General features: G+C 64.5%; 6 protein-coding genes across 8 annotated transcripts; 2 read left to right on the forward strand and 4 right to left on the reverse strand.

Annotated features, from left to right (window-relative positions):
* Positions 1–1,166: 1,166 nt before the first annotated feature.
* CHLRE_10g466400v5 (uncharacterized protein) lies at positions 1,167–5,492 on the reverse strand. Of its 2 annotated transcripts, XM_043067261.1 has the most exons (8): positions 5,226–5,492; positions 4,606–4,960; positions 4,064–4,135; positions 3,723–3,843; positions 3,051–3,178; positions 2,369–2,515; positions 1,914–1,955; positions 1,167–1,587 (listed from the first exon to the last, which is right to left on the reverse strand). In XM_043067261.1, the coding sequence occupies exons 1-8, from the start codon at positions 5,372–5,374 to the stop codon at positions 1,375–1,377; spliced, it is 1,227 nt and encodes a 408-aa protein (XP_042920658.1). In that variant the 5' UTR covers positions 5,375–5,492; the 3' UTR covers positions 1,167–1,374. The 2 variants fall into 2 exon arrangements, with proteins under 2 accessions (XP_042920658.1, XP_042920659.1); XM_043067262.1 differs by lacking the exon at positions 1,914–1,955.
* Positions 5,493–5,592: 100 nt separating this feature from the next.
* On the forward strand, positions 5,593–11,264 carry CHLRE_10g466450v5 (uncharacterized protein). Its single transcript, XM_043067263.1, has 11 exons — positions 5,593–5,723; positions 5,794–5,892; positions 5,973–6,273; positions 6,437–7,023; positions 7,255–7,344; positions 7,655–7,810; positions 8,171–8,230; positions 8,437–8,864; positions 9,153–9,203; positions 9,644–10,099; positions 10,404–11,264. Exons 1-11 carry the CDS (start codon positions 5,706–5,708, stop codon positions 10,486–10,488), a joined length of 2,331 nt encoding a protein of 776 aa, XP_042920660.1. The 5' UTR covers positions 5,593–5,705; the 3' UTR covers positions 10,489–11,264.
* A 552-nt stretch (positions 11,265–11,816) lies between these two features.
* CHLRE_10g466500v5 (uncharacterized protein) lies at positions 11,817–14,732 on the reverse strand. The gene is made up of 7 exons (XM_001698590.2): positions 14,509–14,732; positions 14,294–14,403; positions 14,131–14,217; positions 14,000–14,054; positions 13,841–13,889; positions 13,457–13,613; positions 11,817–13,232 (listed from the first exon to the last, which is right to left on the reverse strand). The coding sequence occupies exons 1-7, from the start codon at positions 14,598–14,600 to the stop codon at positions 13,189–13,191; spliced, it is 594 nt and encodes a 197-aa protein (XP_001698642.1). The 5' UTR covers positions 14,601–14,732; the 3' UTR covers positions 11,817–13,188.
* A 644-nt stretch (positions 14,733–15,376) lies between these two features.
* CHLRE_10g466526v5 (uncharacterized protein) lies at positions 15,377–16,502 on the reverse strand. The gene is made up of 2 exons (XM_043067264.1): positions 16,183–16,502; positions 15,377–16,030 (listed from the first exon to the last, which is right to left on the reverse strand). Exons 1-2 carry the CDS (start codon positions 16,405–16,407, stop codon positions 16,004–16,006), a joined length of 252 nt encoding a protein of 83 aa, XP_042920661.1. The 5' UTR covers positions 16,408–16,502; the 3' UTR covers positions 15,377–16,003.
* Positions 16,503–16,852: 350 nt separating this feature from the next.
* Positions 16,853–22,094, forward strand: CHLRE_10g466550v5 (uncharacterized protein). Its single transcript, XM_043067265.1, has 11 exons — positions 16,853–17,247; positions 17,432–17,562; positions 17,734–17,870; positions 18,160–18,355; positions 18,593–18,769; positions 19,150–19,392; positions 19,644–19,775; positions 20,118–20,661; positions 20,837–21,018; positions 21,154–21,293; positions 21,592–22,094. Exons 1-11 carry the CDS (start codon positions 17,088–17,090, stop codon positions 21,632–21,634), a joined length of 2,085 nt encoding a protein of 694 aa, XP_042920662.1. The 5' UTR covers positions 16,853–17,087; the 3' UTR covers positions 21,635–22,094.
* Positions 22,095–22,106: 12 nt separating this feature from the next.
* Positions 22,107–24,842, reverse strand: CHLRE_10g466600v5 (uncharacterized protein). 2 transcript variants are annotated; one of them, XM_043067267.1, is made up of 6 exons: positions 24,553–24,842; positions 24,240–24,263; positions 23,785–23,990; positions 23,156–23,617; positions 22,540–22,627; positions 22,107–22,254 (listed from the first exon to the last, which is right to left on the reverse strand). In XM_043067267.1, the coding sequence occupies exons 1-6, from the start codon at positions 24,580–24,582 to the stop codon at positions 22,129–22,131; spliced, it is 936 nt and encodes a 311-aa protein (XP_042920663.1). In that variant the 5' UTR covers positions 24,583–24,842; the 3' UTR covers positions 22,107–22,128. The 2 variants fall into 2 exon arrangements, with proteins under 2 accessions (XP_042920663.1, XP_042920664.1); XM_043067266.1 differs by having other exon boundaries at positions 24,240–24,500.
* Between the last annotated feature and the right edge of the window lie 14 nt (positions 24,843–24,856).

Genomic DNA, 24,856 nt, shown 5'->3' on the forward strand with positions numbered 1-24,856 from the left:
GATTGTCAACCTCCTGTCAGCCTCCAGCCCCGAACCTGAGACTGCGCGCCGCGCAAGGCAAGGCGGATGTTTGTGTCGACATGTCCAGCTTCAAACCCCAGTCCACATACACTGCCAAAAGGTGATCGACCTTACCGCATACAAACGTGTGGAACTTACACGTCAAACATATATGAAGCAATGGCCACCCTTCTGCCATGCTGCGGTTGCATGGTCTACAGTCTTCTGCTGGCGGCACTGCACGTCAGACCGTGTGGCAGGCCACGCACGCCGCACGCACGGTCCCATTGCGTCTCGCCTGCACGAGTGCACGTGACCGCCCTCTTGGACTCAAGCTGTGCCCTTAAGCAGTACGGCATGCTAGCGAGCGGGCGCGAGGCGTTACTGTTGACCCGTGTTGGGCGTGTGGGGTGGACATGCAGGATGGGGACCGGCGTCACTGGTTTTGGGACTGCACTGTTGCGCTGTCACTGCGGGAAAGTATGGGGATGGCTATGGGTTTCCTGCCGGAGGAGGCTCTAAGTGCCTTCTCTCGTGAGGAGTTGTGGTTAGTGCGCCCGCCTGCGGGGCTTGCGCCACCTGTGTGGGATGTGGTGTGTCTCGCTGCTATGTCTGCCCTGGACTTTGGTCGGCAGCGTGTGGTTATGGCCGGGTTGGCGGCGCGAGCGAAGCTGCCGTCGGCCCGGGTGCTGAGCATTGGACTTGCCGTCGTAGCTGACTTCTGGGGTCGTCTCCAGACGTTTGTGACTTTGGGTATCAGGCCAAAGGGTTGGGACGCTGTGCCGTTTGCGCATCCCTTCATATCTCGGGCTGTTGGTGACGGCATGGTTTTGCGCTTGCCGTATGACGCTGATTCCCCGCCCCCCTCGCCGTGAGAGGTTGTGCGTGGTTGGTGGCTCTGTGTGTGGGCAGGATACACGTGTGGGCGACCGTTCTAGTACCTGGACGCTTGCGCCCTGGTTAGTGCGTGCGCTGTGCGTGTGTCCTGCGGCCTAGACGTTTCCCGGCACTCCTGTGCCTAGGCTTGTGGCGTTGAGGCACAGCGGTGGGGCTCTGGCGGGTTGAGGCTTGGCTAGGACTCACTGTGCGCGGAGTCACACGGACTTTGCCCGCGGGAGGGTTTGCAGCAAAGTCGGGGTTGGGCCCTGATAGCATGTGATGGCTCGGCGTCTTCGGGAGCTGGGACTGTCCCCTCTGTAACATCCGCATCCTTAAGCAGTTCCACCGCTCATGGTCTTAAAATCTTCGGAGAACCGCAAGAATCCTATCACAGGTTGCGCCCAGCAAACCATCAAGATCCAAGTCAACACATCTTCTGAGTGCGGAGCTCTGGTGCGGCACGGGGACTGCATCCTGCCGCCCGCAGCCACCGCATCAGCGTCTCGCTTTTTTGCTGGCCGGTTGCCCCCATGCAGCCGCCCCCGCCGCCCCCGCCCCTGCCCCCGAGCCACCCTTCCATCCTGCTGCAGCCGCCCCTCTGCCGCTGCCACCCCCAGCTGCTCCCGCTGCTGCTCCGCCGCGGCCGCCACCTGACAGCAGGGCCGCCACCCACAGGCAGCGCTCCAGCTCCGCCGCCCCCAGCGCACCCTGCAGGCATATGTGCATACACACACACATACGCATGCCGTTCCGTCGCGTTGCTGCATCGCATACACAGTCTTTGTTGTTGTTCCTCCTGCACACACACACACATACACACACGCACACACACACACACACACACATATATACACACACACACACACACACACACACACACAGACACAGACACAGACACAGACACACACACACATACACACACACACACACACGCGCGCGCGCGCACCCCCCGTCTGCATTGCTAGTTAGGACGTGCGTGCGTGTGTTGAGCCTGGGTGGCAATCTCGAAGGCGGCTACCGTCAGCACCGCCCACATGCGCAAGACCGAAGAGCGCATCGCCTTCTTTGCTGGGAACCTGGGAACTCGGTGCATTTCGGGAATGGGGACTATTGTCGCGTGCCACTCCGTTGTCAAGCATCGGCCACGCTCTCCTCCTCGCTCTATTGCATTGGATTTGGTTTAGTTTGGGCTGGTATCTACACCCGCCCCCCCCCCACACACACACACACACGCGCGCGCGCGCGCGCAGCCAGACACACGGCATGGACAACGTGTGAGTGCCGCAGTCCGCCAGTAGGCCAGAGGGCGTGGTGTGAAACCAGCGTCAGGATAAACACGGACTCCAGCGTACTGCTAGTAGCAAAACCAGCGGCACGCGCACATGTGGATGTCAGGGGCTTGTGGCAGGCCATTTGCGCGGGCTGCATACCGTACACTCGTACTGTCCCCGTCACACACCGCCGCTATCGCACTGGCCTCGCCACTCACCGCTGTCCCGGCGCCCCCGCTGCCACTGCTGCCGGCGGTGAGGGCACCACCGCCCGCGCCTCCGCTGCCGCCACTGCTGCTGCCGCTGCTGCGGGGCCTCAGCGCCTCCGCCTTGGCCTGCAGCGCCGCCACCAGTTGCAGGTAGGCCTGGCGGGGGCGCGGGGGGGGGGTTCATTCATGATTAATTAAGAAGTGAAGGCGAAGCCAGGAACAGTAGCATAAGGGGGGTTGTAGATACCAGCCCAAACTTAACGAAACCCCATGCAACAGAGCGAGGGGGAGGGCTCAGGGGGGGAGTAGGTGACATCCCCGCGACCAAGGGAAGAATCCCGCGGCGGAGGGGGAAAGGTCAGCTGGGTGGGTGGTTGCTGCATGCAGGGGGTTTGAAGAACGCCACAGCCCGACTTACGCAACGAAATCCCCATGTACACGCACTGCCACCGCCGCCACCTTGTGCGCATGCGGTGTGCCCCATGGGTGTGCCCCATGGGTGTGCCGCGGTAGGCTGCGGTAGGCCGCGGGGGGTGCCGCTGCCGGGGGACATCAGCACACAGGGCTTGCTCCTCGCATGCCCGGTACCGGCCACACACCCGCTTCCTGTTCCAGCTCTCCTCCAGCGTTCCTCTAGACGCCACCTCCGAGTCAACACCCTGCCCCTCACTCCCCCCCTCCCCTGCAGTACCTTGACGCTGTAGTCTTCCGGCTTGCGCCCGCCGCCGCCGCCTGCTACAGCCAGCGCCTCGTCGCCCATGTACGGCAGGAGGCCGCCGGGAGCCGCGGCGGACAGCAGCGCGGAGGCGGTGGCGGGGCCTGGAGGGTTGGGGCGGTGTTGGGGTGGTGTTGGGGTGGTGCCGGTGCGGTAGTGGGGATGGGGCGTGGGGCGGTGGTCTGCCGGCCCACCCGTGCGGAGGGCTCCAGCGAGGACGTACGGCGCATGTCACCTGCTTGTTGCCGCGCATTCCCCCCCCCCTCCCCCCCGCCCCGTCTGGAAGGATGGAGCCGCCGTCCTGGCCCTGGCATTAGCAGGCACCGCCCACGTGCCCTGGCAGTAGCAGGCACCGTCCATGTGCCGGCCCTACGGCCCTACTTGACCTGCTGCTCCTCCGCACGATCGCACACACACACACACGCACACACACACACATACGTACACACACACACACACACACACATACACACATACACACACACGTGCCCTCACAGTCGCCCCACCCCCTCACACTCGCCCCACCCCCTCACACTCGCCCCCTCACACTCGCCCCACCCCCTCACACTCGCCCCCTCACACTCGACCCACCCCCTCACACTTGACCCACCCCCTCACACTCGCCCCACCCCCTCACACTTGACTCACCCACGCCCTTGAGCGCCGTCAGTGCATCCAGCGCGCCGCGCAGTGCCGCGGCGGCAGCCGTGGAGGTGGCGGGCGCGGAGGTAGAGGGGGAGGCGGAGGTAGCGGGGGAGGCGGAGCTCGCCTGCGGGCACGGCGCCACGTGTCACGGCTTGTGCAAGTCACGCCACGTCGTGCTGCGCGGCGTGCGTGACCTGCGCACGCTACCACACTGCACAAGGCGGCACCCGCCTCTGTTCGGTACCGTGCGTGCGTCCCCGCCCTCCCCGCGGGCTCAACCGCATGCTGGGTACCCATCCTGGGTGCGCGCCCCCTTCCCTCCCCCCCGCCCCCACACACCGCACCTGCATCAAGCGCACGTACGCCGCCAGCTGCGTCAGGGCTGCACCACTGGCCGCTTCCACTGCCCCGTCAGGCTGGGGAAGTGGAGTGGGTGGGTGGATGCGGGAAGGGGAGGGTGGGTGAGGGCGGGGAGAAAATGGAGGAGTGGAAGAGACAACGGCGCCGGTAGGACGTGGAGGTATCGCTGGCAGTTACGTGGGTGGAGGCCCGGTGCGGGCGACAGCACGGCACAGCTCAGTCGGGGGTCTGGGACGCGGGCCTACGGGCCAGCGGCGCACCCTTTTGCACCCGCACCCCTCATGCCTGATCATGCATGTCCAACCCCCGGCCGGGAGTCATGCAACATTTCTCGCTAGGTGCGGTTCAACCTTCACAAACCTCAGCCTGCACAAACGATCGCGTCTGCCGCGACCTCCGCCCCACCCTCTGCATGAAGAAACGCACCTGTGCTCGGCCCCACGCACTCCCGCCCCAGTGCACCTGCCCCATCCTCCCCAACACCGACCGCCCCAGCAGCCCGCCTCCCCTCCCCTCCGCCCCGCACCTGCTCCAGCGCGAAGGCCGCCAGCCGCGGCCGCCACTTGCCGCGGGCCAGCTTCCACTCCACCAGTCGCACCAGCTCGGCGCGGGAGATGCCCGCCACTGGCCCAGTGCCGTCGCTGCCACCAGCCGCCCCGCCTGCCGCTACTGCTGCTGCTGCTGCTTCTGGCCCGCTGTTGCCGCCCGCCTTGCCCTTGACCTTGCTGCTGCCACCCTCGCTCGCTTCCCCCAGCCCGCCGGACGGCTCCTCGGGCTGCTGCTGCTGCTGCTGCTGCTGCTCCCCGGGCGCCGCCTGGCCCTGGTGGCGGGCCTGTTGCAGCTGGGCCACCAGGGAGGGCGCCAGCTGCTGCAGGTACCAGCTGAGGGGCGGGGAGTGGAGGGGGACAGGATGGAGGGGAGAGGTATGGAGTGGCGTACGGAAGGCACGGTGGGGGGAGAGAGAGGGGGCGGGGGCGTCCAAGAGGGTGGTCACGTGCGGACGCGGGACCCGTGGCATGAGGAGCCTGGCTCTGACCAGGGCACCGCAGACACCTCAATGCGGTACCCCTCAATGCGCAGTTGGGGCACACCGTGCAGGCGGCTCGCTCCATCCCGAACAGGCTCTACAGCGCCCCTTCACCGCACCGGTCTAGTTCCACGAGTGCGGCCTTGCTCTTGCTACTGCCAGCCGCTGTCTCCACGCACTCGGGGTAGCGAGCCAGCACGCTCCGCCAAACCGCCGGGTCATCACTGGCCCACAGCGATGCAGGGTCTGGTGTAGTTTCGATTTCCATATCGCCGCGTATGACGACTAGGCCGCGATGTTGCACGTTAACGCGGGAACGCGGTGTGGTGCGCAAACTCAAGCGGGTAAAGTGCTTATGTATGCGATACATCCAGAATGTATAGAATTTAGCACTTGGACAGCTGAAAGGAGTGGAGAAAGAATGGGAGACCAAAAACCCCATGCATGAAACCTGGTGTTTCAAGGCCCTAACCTTGGCCCTTTGAAGGATTCTGCTCAGCAAGACGCAACCCTGCTCATACGCCAGCAAATCTACAGCATCAAAGACCCTTCCTTCTTTCTGTGGAGCTTTCTGCGGGCCTGGGAGTGCGCAATAGAATATGGGGAAGGGCGATAAGGTATGCTGATGGCACCAAAAACTTAATTGAATGGAACAGTAGTCAAATGGCATGCCACTTTGCTATGCAGACGCCCGCGCCGGCGTCGACGGCTGGCCGGGTGCCACTTCTTGCAGCAGGAACGCCGCTATTGTATGCACGTTACAATAGCGTGGATGAGCTGTTGAACGTAAGTGCGCTTTGCTGCGCGTGGCCGCAAGCAACAGAAAGTTGGCATGGTCGCTGATGTTTCCATGTCCGGGCACGCAGTTAGGGAGCAAGGCGCTGACTCCCGGCGGCGAAGCCCAGGACGCACAACGTCCCAGCAAGAAGCAGAAGCGCTCGGCCGCCACTGCCAGCGGCGCTGACGCAACGCCCGCCGAGCCGGCCCCTGCTGCCGAGGACGGCGAGGGTGACGGCGAGGGTGAGGAGGGCTCCAAGAAGACGAGCAAGTTCATGGAGGTGGGCGACGACGGCCTGACATACAAGCAGAGGCGCCAGCAGCGGAGGGCGGCGGAGCGAGCGGCCAAGGAGGCGGCAGCGGCAGAGGCTGCGGCGGCAGCAGGGGCAGGTGCGCTCCTTGGGGGCGGCAGGGTGGGGCTGGACGGGGCGGCAAGGCAGCCTGCAGTGCTTCAAATGTTGGTGCGCCGTCGCGCGACCAACTTAATCTGAAGCAGTAACTCATGCTGCTGCTACATCGCGTGTGCCGCTGCGCCTGCTGTGCCGCTTTGCAGGTGGGGACGCGGCGCCTGCGCCCGCCGCGCCTGCGGAGCTGGCGGAGAACGCGGCCGGTGACGCGGGCAGTAAGAAGGACAAAAAGAAAGACAAGAAGAAGGATAAGAGGGGCCGCGGAGATGAGGAAGCGCCGGCTTCAGCCACGGGGACCGCCGCTGTTGAGGACGTCGCTGCTGCTGCGGCTGCAGCTGCGGCCCAGGGCAATGCGGACGAGGCTGCGCGCATGCGGGCTGTGCTGGGCTTCACGTCCGGGGCCGGCGGCGGCGGGGCAGCGCTGAGCTTTGGACTGACGCAGGTGGCGGCAGCGGCGGCGACCGGCGGGCAGTCACAGCGGCAAGAGCAGCCGGAGGAGGGGGACAAAAAGGACAAGAAGAAGGATAAGAAGCAGGACAAGAAACGGAAGAAGGGCGATGAAGAGGAGGTGAAGGTGGAGACAGCAGAGCAGCCGGTTTCCTTAGGGCAACCCGCAGAGGGTGCCGCTGCTGCTGTGGCCGCACCGGTGGCCGCGCCGGCTGCAGCTGCTGCTGCGGGTGGCGCTGCCAAGGTTGCACGGGGAGCGGGAGCGCAGTTCTCGTTCCAGTTCAAGGTGGGTGAAGGGCGCAGGGCGCTTGGAAGGGTTTGTGCGAGGGCGCACCGGCGGTGTGGCATGATCGAGCAGCGTACGGTACCTAGCTGCTCCCGCTGGCCAGTCGTAAAGCAGGAGTGTCGCGCTGCCCCCTGCAAACACACGCACGCCAAGTAGCTCAGTCCCCACCACGCTTTGCAAACCCCTTCCCCGCCCTCCTTCCCTCCATCCCGCCCTCACCCCTGCACACAGGTCCAGGCCGAGGTGGAGGCGGCCACGGAGGCCAAGCTGGCGCGCATCATGGCCATCGACAGCACCAAGGACGGATTCGTGCCGCGCAGGGTGGGGCTGGGGGAGGGGGAGGGTGGGGGGGGGGGCGGGGAGGGAAGCGGCGGGGAAGGTGCTCTGGGGCGGCCAGGAGGCACTTGGGGTCGGCTGGTGTGCACCTACCCGCTCTCTGGCATGGCTGCATGACATGACATGGGGTCCCGACACCCACAGACTCCGACTTCGTGCTGCCCCTTCCGCCATCATTACTGCCTGCCTCCACCCTGTCAGCCCTCACCTCCTTGTCAACCCCTGTCTTGCGTGCCTCCTCCGCCTGACTCCTCCCCACCCCACTCCCATTCCCACCCGGCCGCGCACGCCGCAGGTGTGGGTGACCGGCATCCCGCACGAGTGGGACCGGGCCGCTATCCTGGAGTACTGGGGCTACTGCGGCCCGCTGGAGGAGGAGGCGCTGCACCTGCTGACCTTCAAGGACAGCGGCAACTTCAACGGCACCGCGTTCATCACATTCAAGACGCAGGTAGAGGGCAGGCAGGGTGGACGGGTGGGTGGGTGCAGAGGGGGTGGGGTTGGTGGGTGGGCATGGTGGGTGGGGTTGGTGGGTGGGGGGAAGTGGGTTTGGGGCTTTGGGGGTGCACAGGGTTGGGGGTGCTTCATTGCAATCCCAAGAAACCCAGAACCTGAATGGGGGTGGAGTTGCGGGCCTGAGTACCGTAGATGGATTGCAGCATCATGTACAGCGATGCAGTGGAGGATATATGGGGGAAACAAGTATCGCGCCGCAAGGTCACGGAGGGATTGGGTGACAAGTCCATGAGCAATGGGGGCCTACGTCGCTGGGCTCGGGCACATTATCCACCCCCTGTGCTCCCCAACACAGGAGGGCTATGAGGCGGCTCTGGCCTGCAACGGCGAGATGCTGGAGGGCCGCCCGCTGCGGGTGGGTAAGGGTGGCGGGCGCAGTGGCGGGCGGCAGTGCGGTGCAGCGTGGCGGAGTGGGCAGTGCGCGGTTGGCAGTCGAGGCTGAGACTGATGGGGTAATCGTGTTCGGAGTGCTCGGGCTAGCTTGGCAACCCGTTCAACCTGCCCTCACTCCATCGTTCACGGACAGCACCGACACCCCCCCACCACCCCCACTCCCTGCAGGTGGAGAAGTGCAAGGCGGCTGCGGAGCTCAAGGGCAACGTCCGCGCCACCACCACCGCAGCAGCCAATGCGCGGGCCGCGGCGGCGGCAGCAGCGCAGGCACCAGCCGAGCAGGCGGTGCAAGACGCGGAGGAGGCGCAGGAGGCGGCGGCGGCACCCGCGCCCGCGCGCGCCCGCGCGCAAACGCCAGAGGCCGTGCCGGCGCCCCGGGCAGTCGCGCCTAGGCCCACAGCCGCTGCTGCTACTGCCGGTGCTGCTGCCGGTGGTGGTGCCGCGGCTGCCGCCGGCGGCAAGGTGGCTGGCTACCCAGTGGTGTATGTGGGCAACGTGTCGTTCGAGGTGGGGGAGCCGGAGCTGCGGAAGCTGTTCAAGGAGCGGGCGGGCGTGGAGCCCAGCGAGGTGCGGCTGCACAAGGACAAGAACGGCCGGTGAGTGGGGTGCAGTGGGGATGGAGTGGCTATGTACGGGCCCATGTGTGGGGCCGCTGGGGCGGCTGCGGGGCGCAGGGTGGTGCGTGCGGCTGCTGGGATGTGCGCGTCACCTCCCTCCCTCCCTGTGCGTGTTCCGGGGATGGCTGGGTACCGTGGTAGCAGCAGTGCAAAGGCAGCTGGGGTTGGTGGTTGGTCTTCTGGCGGCCGTACGTCGACTGCAACGTACATGCCGCCGCTTCACGCATGCCGTACAGACCCCCCTGCGCCCTGTGTCCGCGCCCACAGGCCCAAGGGCTTTGCCCACGTGCACTTCGCCAACGACGACGACGTTGACAAGTGAGTGGTGATGGGCGCGCCCAGCACTGGGCATGCCGCTGAGTGTGATGGGACGCATGACGGGGAGAGGAGGGATTGGGAGGGGTCCAGGGGGAACCCTGGTTCGAAGGCCGGACGGTGTCAGCGTGCGCGGTGCCGCTGGGCGGTGGGCTTTGAATGCTTGCGGGCAAAGCGGGGCGCGTCAGGGTAGTTGCACGGCGGGGGCTGGGGCCGGTGGCAGGAAGGCGCAAGTACCACTTGTGCCACGTTGGGATGGCAACACTGATACTGATGCGTACGACACCCTGCTGGTGCGTGCCGTGCGCCGCGTGTGGCTGGCAGACGCGCTCGCCAACCACTTCAGCTTTCATTGTGGGTTTGGTCCCAGCGAAGTAGCTCCCACCAACCCTGCCCTCATTTGCACGCTCCAACCCACCTATTCACTTCAATCCACTTCCCAGGGCGGTGGCCCTCAACGGTCTGGAGTTTGAGGACCGCAACATCCGCATCAGCTACGCCCAGCCCAAGCCGGGAGAAGTGGCAGCACTACAGGCGGCTGCGCCCGCGGCGGCGCCCGCACGGGCCCGCGCGCCTGCACCCGAGCCGGCGCCCGCACCGAGGGCAGCCGCACCTAAGCCGGCGGCACCGAAGCCTGAGCCTGCGGCGGCGACCAGTGCTGGCGGTAAGGCTGCTGCAGGCAAGGGCGGCGCCGCTGCTGCCGCCGGCGGCAAGGTGGCTGGCTACCCAGTGGTGTATGTGGGCAACGTGTCGTTCGAGGTGGGGGAGCCGGAGCTGCGGAAGCTGTTCAAGGAGCGGGCGGGCGTGGAGCCCAGCGAGGTGCGGCTGCACAAGGACAAGGCGGGCCGGTCCAAGGGCTTTGCTCACGTGCATTTCGCCAACGACAACGACGTTGACAAGTGAGTACCGAACGGTTTGGGTGGTGGCTGCATCAGCACTCGCGGGCTCGTGTATGTTGTACGGGGGCCCCGACACCCGAGATGCGGTTGCGGTGGACTTGATAGAGGGGTCAATGTGTGAGGACGTGGGCGTGTGCTGACTACAGCCTTCGCCACACCTGTTCTTACACGATTTTCGCTGGGCCAGATGGCATGGCGTAGTCTTGTTCGGCCCCATGCTCACCCACACAACCTGCTTGCTGACTACTGCGAGCTGGTTGTAACCCTGCCACCTGTCCACTTGTCCACCGACGCCATCTTTCAGGGCGGTGGCCCTCAACGGTCTGGAGTTTGAGGACCGCAACATCCGCATCAGCTACGCACAGCCCAAGCCCGGAGAGGTGGCGTGAGGGCTGCCGGCCCTCAGTGGGGCCAGCCGGGCAGGGGGCAGACGGCAGCAGCGGCAGCATGGTGTGGTTGACGGGTTGAGGGTTCCATAGGCATTGCAGGGGCAGCTCGGCCGTGGAGTCTGGTGGCCTTGGCCGCTTTGCTGCGGGGACTATGGCGGTGTGACACCGTGTGAAGAGACGAGCGTGAGGTGTTGGGGTAGGGTGCAGATTGCTGGCGGTAGGCTGCGGCATTGCTGCATTGGCCGCAATACGTGCGTTGAGTGCCGCACCTAGGCAGGCAAGTGCGTGCACGGGGGCGACACCGCAGCGCACGCCATGCCATGCCAGCGCAGACAAAGGCGCAGACGCTCTGAAGCGTGAACCGTGAAGGCTGGTGATTCCTTGTTTGAGGGCGAGTGTGGCGCCCTGATGAACATGTGCCTATGACAGAGTGGACCAAGTGCGAAGTCTCGCAGATGCTATATAGCATTATAGCCAGCCACAGCGGCACTGTATGGCGGTGGAAGTGTTGACTCAGTACCCAGAGTAGGAAACAATGTGCCGGACCCCATGCCCCAAAGCCCCCCCGGGGATGACCGACCCTGACCGACCGCCCCACGGCCAACCGTATCGTTAAGGGGGTGAAACCCTACATTTTACATATCCAATGGGTGCCCATTGACTCCTGTTGAAAGAGCGCTATCACGCTGTGCAGTCCGCGGTCCTGTTCTGAGGCTTCGGTCACGTTGGGCATGCAGGGGCATGCTATGATAATATGATTGCTATCCTTTGACATCCCCTTGATCCAGCCCACCCCGCGTTCAACTCTCTGCCATGTGATGCATGGAAAGCGTGCATTGGCAGCCATTTTTAACACACGAGGATCATGCGCAACAGCACTTGAGAGCCCCGCCATGTCAGTACGTATGTGTCAGTGAACGTGGGGACGGGTGCTGACATGTCCACGCCAGGACGCGTAACTTAGCCCTACCATGCTTTGTTTGTGCTTATGACGGCATGACATGCATATTTAGCCTCGCGGTGCGGCGCTTGGCCTGCTTCTGGGGCGCTTTTGAAACCCGCCGGACCGCAAGGACGACAACCGTCTCCACTCAGAACTTCCTCACCAGACAAGCCCTGATAAACCTGTGCACGTGCGTAATGCCCTCCTGAACCTATAACTTTGAGCATGAGATAAAATCCTGAGCTTTCCACCCGCCTGCAGTCCCTGACTGGGGATGTGCTGGTGTGCGTGATCTTCGCTTCTTGTGAGCTGCGGGTAGGACTTGTGAGGCGGCAGTCGGGGCAGATGGCGTTGGCGCAGACTGTCTGCCAGGGCCCAGGGGTGTTACCCACGGGTGTTACCGCACCTCGGCACATAAATGGGCGCGAGCAGGCGTGAGGGGGGCATCCTTGGCCTCTAACCGCGACCCTGGAACACCAACAGCTACGGTCACCCGCATGCCTGTCCCCGAAAGAAATGCACGCCCTGCATCACGTGTGCATGACCTGGCGGAACAGTGCACAACTCAGCCGGTGTTACAGCAGAGCATGCCGGATGTGAATGGCACAGGGCCAGCCTACATAGCCACCTCCGCCTTCTGCATCCGGTCTTCACCGGGCCCGCATGCCGCTATTGCCTCTTGTCCAGTACCTGACCGTCGACATCGGGAAGGCCTCACTACCTACCTTCATGGGATTTGAGTACTTATTGTCTGCCTTTGACTGGAATTCTTCGCCCAACCGCGTAACATTCAGCGCACCTTTACCGTACCTGCCTCAGTTTGCATTTGAACCATCAACCATACACCATGCACTTCAGCTTTGGGGATTGTGTTTCGCTCTGGAACCATCCTACGCCTGTAAACTACGCCTGCAACCTCTGCCAACCAATACTCGTACATCAAGTACTGCCCTGCCTTGCCCGACCGTCTACACGCCAGTGACCTCAGGGAGAGCACAATAGCAGGCGCCTTACTACTTGAGGACCTCCGTGCCGACTGGAAACGGACTGCACGCTACCAGTCATCAACGTGCACATAAACTTGAAGCCGCGTGCAGCCTACCATCACACGCGAACGAATGGCAACACCGACGCCAACGCCAAACCGCTCAAGAAACTCAGTACATTATCATCATCATACAGCCCCGCCGCGCACAGCTTTGGCATTCACCCAGCCACCCTGTCGAGTCGCTCTGTCATGGTGCCTACGCGGCTACCAAGCGGGGCGCATCACTCAACGCCTGGGCGGCCGCCACCACCGCCATCATCACTTATTCACTGTTACTGGCACCAGCTTGCTTCGGCCTCCGCGCCCGGCTGGGGGCTGTGAAGCAGCTGCGCAGATGATGGCGGACGCCGGCGACGCAGCCCAGGGGGACACACCACACACCAGCCCAACCGCATTCGAGCGTGCGCGCATGCGTCACCAGGGAAATTGAGAGATGCCAAGCTGCTGCAGCTCTCTTCGCTTCGCCGTGATATTGTTCTCCTCGCTATAACCACCGCCACGAGCCGCCATCCTTCCTTAAGCGGCAGCCCATCCCGTCCAGGCCTCCCCAAGCTGCATTGTGGCCATGTCACTCCTCCTCCAGAGCCGGGTTAAGTATCGTCACAAGGCGACCAGGTGCGTCACAAGACTGCTCGTCAAGTGCGGGCTGCTTCATGTTGTGTCCAGCTGCCCCCCACCCCCGCGCCGGCTGCACGTATATGAGGGTGCTTCAGCGCCACGACTCCATCTCCACGCACTCCAGGCAGTTCATGTCTGTATGTGGCGAGGGACCATGCGGCGGCACATGTGACGTCAGTGGGCCAGGCGCACAAAACCCCGCGCATCTGGGTCAGCTCCCTCCGGCGTGTTGTGCGCCTCGACACGTTCCCCACAAACGCAAGACCAACACTCCAATCGGCCACCAACAGCAACACCATCACGACTGCGTGCAACACGATACACACGGTAGGTCGAACCCGACCCGCGCCATCACGTACCCGGGTCGCGGAAGAACAGCGCCGCGCGGCCGCTCATGGACTTGGTGTATGACACCCCGGCCGCCTCCAGCTTCTCCACCAGCGGCTCAATAGACGCCACGCCCACACAGAAGTGCCGGTCGCGGCCGCCGTGCTCGGGCCGGCCCGTCAGCGGATCCTGCAAGAGCGGGGAAGACGGCAGTGCAAATGAAGTCATAAGCGTTGGCATTGTGGAGCAGGCGTTTATGCAGCAGTAATATAACCATTTAGGTTCAGGACAGCACCGGACTAGGCGCAGTAAGATCTTGGCCGGGCGCAGGGGAAAGAGACACGAGACGGCGGGCTATGCGGGGGCGAGCCTTGGACGGTTCGCGACGGTTTGCGCTTGCACGGACTAGGGCTCACCGGGTTGGGCAGCTCCATCAGGTGAATCATCTCGGGACCAATCCACAACCTGTAAAGCAATAGCAATAATGGAACTTAAACAGAGCGCGAGACGCCGTTTCGAACTGAGCGGAGGTTTCCATCTCCTCCAACTCATACACTGGCCGGCGCCGAACTCACCAGGCGCCGCGGTAAGGCAGCTTGCTGTGGGGGCGTTCAGGGTTAATCTCCAGACCTGTAAACATGCGCGCGCGCAGGTGTAAGCTCGTCATCGGAGCGTTTCGCGGTCCCTCCGTTGACCGTCGGCTCACCTAGAATGCCCTGGTAGAACTCCAGCGCGCGCTCCAGGTTAGAGCACAGCAGAGCGACATGGTGCACGCCCTTGAAGTCTACTTTGCCTGCGCGGGAGCGCGCCCGAGTTAGTGTGCAGGCCGAGTCACGCAAGCTTGCACGGTGCGCAACACCCATGCCCACCTGCCACCTGAGCGAAGCGCTGCGACACCGGACCGGGAGCAGTGACCACTGCAGCAGCATGACGGACACCCTGCTTGTGCAGCGGACTCCGCGGGCGGCTGCTGAAGAGGCTGCAGTGCGAAAACGGTGGCATCAAGCGTGCAGGCGCGCGCTGGAGTCCAGACCAAGGAAGCTAGCAGTTACCTAGGCTACAAGCACGTCAGAGCGCCACACACCTCTTGCCACAGACGACGGGGAGCACCGCCTTCCGCGCGCGACGAGCCTCGGCGCCAACGCCACCGCAGCGCTGCTGTCCCAAAGTGGCCATTATTGTGTGTATGTCTAAGAGTTCAAACAGAATACACCATATGTGCTGTGACGAACGGTAAATCAGAGCGCCGGACCCCTCCCGAATCCAAACGCGATCGTGCCGGGAGAACTCTGCAACTCGCAAAAGACTCCATCAAAAGCACATATGCAAGCTTCTCTACTCAATCTGATAAGCAACAGCTGCCCATGCGGGCTGCATCGGCGACGCTTGCACGCACAGCGCAGCTGTCAGCGCGCGGCAGCTTGTTTCCCCTCGGGGCCGGTTCCCCTCCCACCAAACCGGTAGCTCTCGCGTCGACCAGCGCACTCCGATACGAGGAGCCGACTGACTCTCATGGTCCGGGCAGAAGACCAATGACTGTTGGCAGCCTGCTCGCGTGCCTGAGGTGGCTTTCAGTGGGTGTGCAGAGCCGCCGACATTTCCCGCTGATCATGCAGCCACGGGCGCCAGCGCACCCAGGCGCACCCGTGAATAGCAACGGGAGTTTCGTAAGCCTCAATAATGATTGAATGCATGTCCGGGGGCGACTGGCTGCCTCTTGGGTTGCCACAGCAGTGCTCATCTCTGCGGAGGCCCCAGCAGAGCCGCAACACCTGTTGAATCAATGTGGCACTGGAAGGCAGGGAGGATGCGTTAGTGGATGCTGTGCGCTATCTGTATGGGGGGCGGCTATATGAACTGATGAATATGCATACGAATCGGCACCAGGGGCACTGGTATAGAAGTGGAGAGGCCAACATGTATGAACGAAACTATGGTGGGGATGGCTGCATCGGCATTCGTTCTTCAGGGTTTGTCAAACATCTGACCACCTGGAGTCATCCTGAGTCATGGACGATGTACCGAGCCTATGCGATTGACTAGTATACCTGCACCAGCCTCCCAGGTATCGATAACCAGCCCCCCGTGGCGCTGCTGTGCCACCCGCTCTTTGCCAACCCCGCTGGCCGCGGAATGCACTGCGTCCTTGCAACCCAAACATTGTGGAGTGTCAATGTGTGTCCTGTGCTCCGGTAGCATGGGCCCCGCGCATCAGAACATCTCAATCAAGGCAGCACATCCACAACAGCAACTGACTGAGCCACACCGCCGCCAAGCTTTGCGCTTGCATCCGCGACTCGGCGGTTCAAACCCATCAGCAGCCAATCAGCCATACACTATTACGCGGTGGAGAGGCAGTGATCTCGTAAGTGGGCATATGGGGGAGGCGTGTGCGGTACGTTGTGGATGTCTGCAACGTGGATGTCGGCGCAGCGTGTTGGCGACAGGCCGGGCCGAGCCATCGAACACTGCAAAATGCCCCACGTGCGGTGTGTGACACGTGAACCGACATGTGTCTCGGCGACCGTGTCCCTAACCTACCTGCAGTCCGCCGGGCACATCGTCAGTGGCCAGAATCGTCAACATGCCATAATCGGTGTGGGCGCCTGCGGCGGGTGGGTGGAATTAGGAAGGGGACAAGATGGCCGACTACAAGCAACCCGCTAACCCCGAGACCAGGGCCATGCAACATGCCTGCATGACGTCACTACCCACCCACATTGCATCGCGTCCCACACACTCGACCCTCGCGCCTCACCCGCCCCGAACACGCCGGCTCCCGGGTCCGACACCTCCGCCGCATACCGTAGTGCAGCGGCCGCAGCGTGACCAGCGGCGCCGTGAACATGGGCGTGAAGTGCTCGGCGGGCAGGTCCAGAGACAGCGCCAGCAGCCGCAGCAGCCGCATGCCCAGCGCGTTGAGCGCCTCGTAGTATTGCCACGTCACCTGCGCCCGAGTGATGAACACCCGATGACGGCCCATGGGCAGCACGTTGCCATGCACCACTACAAGCACCACTCGTGCGGTATCCGTAGAAGCGGCAGACCTGTGGCCTCCCGTGTAACGGCGTTGAATAGGATTCAATCCTACGCGCGACGTCGGTGTGAGCGTGTGAGCCGTGCGGGTGGGGCGCGGCGCCTGGACTGCGGGGGGCGGGGGTGGCGAGGGCCCCGCGCCCCCGAGACCAGGAGAACCTGAAAAGGCCGCGGATGCTGTAATGAGACGGGTTGTTCAACCACACTCCAGGCGTAAGCTTGAGGAGGCCGGGGGACGCGAGGGCGGAGAGGGAGGGAGAAGGGGGGACGACCCAGAGATAAAGGGAGGGAACGGAGAAGCGCGAGAGAGGGCGCGAGCGGGCCCCCCGCACTGGCACGCCCTCATGCCTCGCACATATCAACCACCACACTCCAAATCATTTAGATAGTACTTAGTTATCATATCCTTTGAAGCAGACTTGCTATTCGCAACCCACCGCCACGCTGTGCTGTGTGCGAAACACAGTACGCTCACTTTGGCACGGAGAGAGCGCGCAGCTGCTTAACTACTCTGTATTTGCTCTAGAATGCGACATGGTATTAACCGGTTTGATCTTTGCTCGCACTGATAATTGTCGGCATTTGGTTTCCTCGCAAACTGGACGCATGCTGTAATTCACACCTGAGATGGCGCACGAGCAGCAGCTCATAACAAAACGCGCCTGGCTGGGCCCGGGCGGTCCGGAGGGCTACCTCACGGTCGCGAGCGCCAGCCTAAAGTGGCAGCCTGCAGCCAGCGGAGCCACGGGTGTGCAGGAGCTGCGCATTCCCCTGTCATGCATTACAAGTGGGTGGCAATGGGTGATATAGAAAGCTTGTTGTTTAAAGGAGGTGGTGGGGTGCTGGCAGGGGAGCGGGCAGCCCCGGGAAAGTAAAGACGAGCCGTCACGGAAGCACCCGCATCCGCACCACGCGAAGCAATGTTGCCAAGCCCACACACTCCCGGCATGCGCCTGACACTCCACCTCTAGATAATCAGCGCGCCAAGGACAAGCCGCTGGTGCGCATCACTTTCACCAATGGCACCGGCGGCGCCGCGGCGCATGTGTTCCAGTTTGAGAGCGTGGCGGACCGTGATGCGGCCCTGGACGTGCTCACAAAGGTGACCAGTAAATGTGACGTATGTGTACTGCTGGTGTCGGTTGTTAGCTCCGGAGAAGCGTGGGTGCGCTGTTGTGGCGATTGGGTCGTGGTATCCTGTATTCCGGCACCTCAGCATGCGCGATGCTGTCTCGTACGACGTGCCCTGTCCTCCCATGGGCATGTCGAACAGGTCATTGCGGCGGTGGCGGCAGCGGCGTCAGGCAGCGGCACGGCAGCCAGTGGCGGCGGCGGCGGTGGTGATGCTGGGCCAGCAGTGGCGGGCGGCTTCACCAGGCAGCAGCGGCAGCAGATGGTTGCACGGGACGCGTGAGTGCGCGTGACATGAATAGCGGGGTAGCAGGGGCGGCTAGAAGTTGTTTATGCATGGTTTCATAGATTTCCCGACCTGTCATTGCAGCAATGAGCGGCCGGGAGCTCTCGCTTGCAAGGCTAGGGAGCTGATGAGCGGGTGTGGGACCACCGTCAGCCTCCTTCCTCCCGGCCTTGCGCTGGGGCAGAGCGTGGGCTAACCCGAGACCCTGACTGTCACCTGGGGCCGAGCTGCTGAGCACAGCCACGCCTGCCATGCGCTGCACCGCACCTGCCTGTCCCTCAGTGACCTCAAGGCCCTGTACGACGAGCTGGTGGGCGGCGGGGTGGTGGGCGAGGCCGACTTCTGGGGCGGCGTGGCGGCACGGCTGGCGGCGGCGAAGCCGGCCAGCTGGGGCACGGCGGCGGCGGGGCCGGCGGGGGCGGGCGGGCTGCCGGGGCGGCGGCGCCTGGGCCTGAGCAACATCCTGCAGCGAGTGGAGGTGAGGGAGCGTGTGTGTGAGAGGGCGCTGTGTGAGAGCGGTTGTGACGGCCGTTGCCAGTAATGTGCGGCCCAGTATGCGGGGACTTGTCGGCTTTTGGTCACGTCAGCGATGCTGTGGCGATACCCAAACCCCGCATCCTCCACTTCACCAGCTGGCCATGCATGGGGAACTCCGGAACTGGCTGCCCCCCCCCTCCTGATCCCCCCCCTCACACACACACCCCGCCTGCTGCAGGCCGAGGTGGACGGGCGGCACCAACGTGTGCTGCGTGTGAGCCTGACGCCCGAGCAGGTGGCGCAGATCTTTGCGGAGCAGCCGGCGGTGCTGCGCGCCTACCGCGAGCACGTGCCGCACCGCATGGCGGAGGAGGACTTCTGGCGGCGATACGTCCGGCATGAGATGCACAAGGAGGTGGGCGGGGGGGGGGGGCGGAGGTTGGGGGGGAGGGTAGGTCATTCTAGTTCCACAATAATTGGAATGGCGAGGTCAGGGAAGGGAGGGAGAGGCAAGGGGACGTGCTGCAAGCTTGGGGGCAGGGGCTACTGCCTAGGGTGGGCACTGGGCGGGGCGTAAGTGAGCGCCCCAGCAAACGGCGGGAGCTGAACTGTCGTGTGAGGTCCGCCCTCACACCACTCATGGGCACACACAACACACACGCAGACGGTGTCTTGCGTCCTACCTTTCCTTGTGATCTCTCACACGTTCACACACACACACACACACACACACACACACACGCACACACACACACACAAACACACACACACACACACACACGTGCGCTCACACAGTCGAAGCGCAAGGCCCGGGCTGAGGGCATCAACCCCAATGCCGCGGCGGCGGGCGGCGGCGCCATGGCGGATGACGCCGGCGGCGACATCTTCAGGGAGGCGGCGGCGGCGGTGGCGGCGGAGGCGGCGCGGCGGCCGGGCCAGGCGGCGGCGCACCGTGAGGCAGTGGATCCGGAGCTGGACCTGGCGGCGGCGGCGGCGGAGAGGTACAGCGGACACGGCACCGCACACGCGGCAGCCCGGGTGAGTGATGGCGGTGGTGAGCCCGGGTGGGTGGGGGGGGGGGACCCCCAAGACCAGGGAGGGTGGCCGACGGGTGGCGCGGCACCAGGCGGGTGTTTCGCGAGCAGACCCGGAAAAGGACTGAAGGCAGGGGCCCGGCCGCATGTGGGTCGGGTGCTTTGGTGTCGGGGTGGGTCCGGACACGCCCCCACCTGCCCTTCGTGACACGCACCCCCACCTGCACTTCGTGACACGGACCTCCACTGCCGCAGGACCCCGAGATGGAGCTGGCGGCGGGCAGTGGCGGCGGAGGCAGCGGGGGCCATCACCACCCGCTGGCCGCCGACCCCGACCCGGACGACCTGGCGGCCGCCATCAACAAGCACGGCGAGGTGGTGCTGCAGGTGGGCGGTGGGGGCAGAGGGGGGAGAGGGGGGAGAGGGGAGAGGTGGATGGGTAACGCCGGAGTCGTTTCTGGTGCCGGCGGGCGGAGGCGAGAAGGATGGGTGGGGTTTGGCTGGGTGCAAATGCATCCTTCAGCTACAGGGGGCCTCACGTGGGGACCTGTCAGCCTCCCGCAGCTGCTCCTGGTGCGGGGCCGACTGCCCGCTGGCATGTTGGGCACACCTAGCCACACGTGTGCACACACGTGCCGTACACATGTACGGTGCATGCACGCCCACACCCACTCTGCCCTGCTGCAGCGCCTGCTCACCGCCCCCCCCCCCCTGCCCCCCTCCGCACAGGGTGTGGAGGCTTTGGCCCGGGTGGAGGCGCAGCTCAAAGGCACCGCACCGGCAGCAGCAGGCGGCCACCACGGCCACCACGGACATCACCAACACAACCACCACAACCACAACCACAACCACCATAGAGCGGACGGCGCGGACCCGGGGCCAGGCAGCAACGGCGGCGACCCACACGGGGAGGGGCAGGGCGGCGGGGGGCTGCTGGGTCGGCGGCGGCGGCGACACAGCGCGGGTCTTGAGGACCTGCACGAGCCGCCCGCACGCCAGTTGGACGCCCTCAGCATTGCCGACCCCCGCAGGTACTTTGAGCGCAGCGGGCAGCAGGGCGGCGGGGCGGCGCCAGCAGCACACATGGGCGGCGGCTGGGGTGGGGCCGGCGGAGGTGGGGGCGGCGGGCCGGGCCTGTCGGGCGCTGCAGCGGTGCTGGGCTGTGTGTCTCCCGGCTGCCTGCCGCTGCCGCCGCTGCAGGGGTGTGCGGCGGAGGAGGCGCTGCTGGAGGCCACACCGCTGGCCCGAGCGCTGGCGGAGGAGGAGGCTGCGGGTGAGGCAGAGGGTGGGGGTGCAGGGCGGGAGGAGGGAGGTCATAGTGCTGGGGCGGCAGCTGGGCGCCCGTACGGTGCACCGCGTGTAGGACCCACCACATGCTGAGTGCGGAAGTCCCTGCTACCTCACCAGTAGGAGTACCTACCCGCGACCCCTCGGATCACGTCCCGCAGGTCCGGGCGGCGCCGCGACTGCCTCTGGCCCGGGCGGCGCCAGTGCGCTGCTGCGCGACCCCGCCTCCTCCGTGCCGCCCGAGACACTGGCCTTCCTGCGGCGCACCGTGCTGTCCGTCAACGAGGCGTGCCGGCACCTGTGGCGCTGCCTGCCCGCCAACACACCCGCGCGGAGAGACAAGGTGGGGCGACTGCCCGCAGTGCTGTCCGCAGGCTTGGCACCCCACAACGGAGCTCTCAGGGCCGCCCACCCGCCAGCCTGTCTCTCTTGACCCGACCCGACCCCTCTGCCTGCTGCGTGCCTTGCCTGCCTCCAGGCCGGGCGGCTGGCTCGTCTGCTTGAGTCCAAGCGCGGCGAGGTGGAGGCCCTGAACGACCGCGCCCGGGGAGTGGAGGGGCGCTTCATCCGGCAGCTGCTCAAGCCGCCCATGGACATGCTGCTGGCGGCGCTGGTCAGGTGGGGGGTGGGGGTGGGGGTGGGGGTGGGGGTGGGGGTGGGGGTGGGGGTGGGGGTGGGGGTGGGGGTGGGGGTGGGGGTGGGGGTGGGGGTGGGGGTGGGGGTGGGGGCGGGAGGGGGAAGGAGCCCGGGACTTGGGAGGGATGGGGTGTGTAGCTGCCGCACGTTCCCCGCCTGATGCACACGAGCCCAACCCTATGGCTGCACCATTCGAAACATTCTGTCTGCGTCGTGTGCTTGATGCGATGGAGATGTGTGTGTGTGTGCGTGTGTGTGTATGTTCTCTATGTATACACAGGTGGGATGAGGAGCAGCAGAAGCGGCCGGCCGGAGCGTCATGATGAACGGCCTGACGGCAGCAGCGCGGGGTATGACTCTGGCGTGGGCGGCTCAGTGATGCGGCGCTGGACGTTGGCATGTGCAGGCATAAGGAACTGGGAGCAGGGTTGAGCGCGCTTGGTTATGTGAGCGTACTAGCTCGGAGCTCTTTGACCTGGGGCTAGGTGCATGCCGTCTGCCCCGATGAGTTGTGACCCAGATATGTCTGAACTGGCCGGACTGAGGGCGAGAGGAGTTACAGAGAGTCGTGACATCGCCTCCTCTAGCAAGATCAAGTGCGTAAGCTACGCACAGTCTGCCTTGTGACCTGCTTACGGTGCCCCAGGCGCCTGACACACGCGACCATCTCCCTGTTCCGTGGTACAACGACCACTTTCTCTGTCGGCCGGCTATGACGGAAGTATTGACAGCTTGAAGCCTTCGCACCGAAGTCAAGATGCATCTACATATCCACTTCAACGGGCGCCCCACCCCCGACCTATCTGGCCGACCCCAGCTACACGCGGCTGTCCCTGAACACAGCCAGAGCCGCCCCCACCATCAGCGCCACCCCGTCCAGCCACAGGCACTCGGCGTGGCCAGCCGCCACACAGTGTACCTCCGCGCCCAGGGCCTCTGCCAGCTGTCCGCGAGGGAGGGGGAAAGGGGGACAGCGAGAACATGGGCGCGTGTGCGGATGCATGCCCCCTGCGGCGTTAGTGGACATCACACGGGCCGACGGGCGGCGTGCGACTAGCCTGCACACAGTGCACAGGCTGGCTGCGGCTGCTACTGGTAGGCGGTAGACCGGATAAACGCAAGCTGATCGATTACAACCGCAATACAAGGTGTCATTAGCGCATCCTCTCGATGGTCCGGTCCTTTCCAGGCGTCCAGCCACCTACTCGGAGCCGCCCCTCCCCCTCACCTGTCTCTGGCTGTGCTCCGGGTAGAAGCAGTCCGCCGAGGACACCCCCACTCCCAGCTTCACGCCACTGCGGCGGATGAGGGCGGCCCTGGGTGGGGAAGGGAAGGGGGCGTGAAGGCACAGGAAGGCAGCAGCGGGTGAGAAGGCGCAGTTACTGCCCAGCTATCCCGAGTTGTCGTATCTACTCTACTCTGCTCGCTCAAGTCTACAACTCAGGGCTTGCATCTTCCAGGGGTGGGCAGCCGCCGCAGGCGAGAAGGGCCCTAACCACGCTCTCGCCCACGACGGCATCCAGGGGCCCCAAAATGCCCAGTTTCAAGCATGTGGGGGGGGCTCCCCAAACCTCCCGGGAAAGGGGTACTTGGCGAGATTCGGCCATTCGGGGACCGTGTGCAGTCCCACGCGGCGAGAATGCACCCCCGGAAATGCCCAATCTTTCTCGCCCGAGGGCCTGCAAAGCATTGGGGCCCGCTTCTTGCCGCCCACCTACACGGCTACACCGCTCCCCGAAGATGCAAGCCCTGCTGCAACTGTCATTGCGACAGCCCCGAAATGAACACGTTCTCAGCATACTTGAGCTAATGCCTGTGCACTTCGCTCGCTCACCCCCCCCCACCTGCGCGGCCCCAGGTAGTGGTTGTACTGGGCGCTCATCTGCCCCGTCACCGCCCGCACGTCCTCGGGGGTGGCCCGCATGGCGGACAGCTCCCGCCAGTGCTCGCACCACAGCCGAGTCACCACCTGCCGCCGTGTGGTGGGGCCAGCCGAGGCAGCGGCACCTGCCTCCGTGTCTCCCGGCGCAGCTGCCGGCTTGCAACCTCCTTCGCCCCTGCTAGTGCTGCCGGGCAGTGGCGGTGCGGGCCCGTCCAGCCATGCGGCGGAGTAGCAGGCCTCAATCTGACGGCCGAAGCGCTCGCGGAAGTCCGCACCGCCGTCGTCCTCCCTGAACCCCAGCTGCGGCAGCACCAGCCGCCGCACTCGCCCCTCCCGGCGCCAGGGCAGCGGCCACCAGCGCTGCCCGCAGTCAGTCACCAGCAGCAGGACACCCAGCAGAGGGACAACAGAGGCACCAAAGCACCTGATTAGGATTGCCATCAGGGGCGCTTCTGCCTACTGGCATAGGCTGGAGAAGTGTAGCCAGTTGCTGCAGGCACCGTTGCATCCAGTCCTTTAACAGGCCTTGCAATTGCAAGTACAGTCATTTGCTATTGTGATGTGCCCCCGTCTGTCGCACTGGTCACTCACTTGTCTCCGCCGCGCACCAGGCGGTACACCAGCTCCTGCGCCACCATGCCGCCCAGGGACGCCCCCAGCAGGTGGAAGCGGCTGTGGGCGCCCCACACGCCGTTGGCCACCGCCTGCGTGTCCGCCGCCAGCAGCCGGATGGACTGGCGGGCGGGCGGCCCGACAGCACTGCTGCGGCCCACACCACGGGCCTCGTGCACCAACACCTGAGCGCATGGGTGGGCAAGGGGTCCAGGCGTGTGAACGAACCCGCCAATGCTTTGTTGCTGTTGACAGCCAAAATTCAACAGCCTTGACGGCTAGCTAGCTCTCTCACGTCCCCTGCTACGTTGCTTGACCCGTTTCCCCACTTGAAGTGTTCAACAGGCTACTGTGGTGCTGCCGGCGCAGGAACTGAATGAGGAAGGTGAGTCACGGAGGCCTGCGTTGCCGTCCGGTTTCCCGTCCGCACTCACCGTGTAACCCAGCCTCACAAAGTGCTGTATGGCATGGCCGAAAAAGGGAATCTTGCCGTTGGCACCATTAATGAGCAGCAACCGCTTGTCGTAGGCAGGGGGGCCAGCAGGGAAGCCCACGGTAGAAGGAGCAGCAGCAGGTGAGAGGGCCCCCGCACTACTGCTGCCGCTGTCGCGCGGTCCATACTCCTCCCAATACAGCTGCGCGCCGCCACAGGTGCTGACCGGAATGTTACCGCTGGAGCGAGGTCGCACCCCGCCCTGGAGTAGGTGAACAGGTCTGGCACGCAAGCGCGCCGGGCTCCGGGCTCACCATCATGTCGACGTCGAGCCCCGAGGCCATCACCTCTAAGATATTAGGTGTCAACCTAGCTCTTAAGTCGGCCGGCGCGAGCCTTGCACCTGAAACCACGGCGCCTCGCTTTTGCAGCAGTTGGTCTACTGGGCAGCGTCTCTTCGTCTGCAAGCTAGGCTACCGTATGGTGCAGTTAACCTAACAACAGTAACTTACAGAGAAGTGGCTGTTAGCTCCGGAGAAGCTTGAGACAGGTCCACGAGTCCGAGGTATGCGTGTGCGGGGTGTCTCGGTGACAAATCCAGTGCTCGAAGTCGTGTCT

The sequence above is a fragment of the Chlamydomonas reinhardtii genome, chromosome 10, assembly GCF_000002595.2.
Source record: "Chlamydomonas reinhardtii strain CC-503 cw92 mt+ chromosome 10, whole genome shotgun sequence".
Lineage (NCBI taxonomy): Eukaryota > Viridiplantae > Chlorophyta > Chlorophyceae > Chlamydomonadales > Chlamydomonadaceae > Chlamydomonas > Chlamydomonas reinhardtii.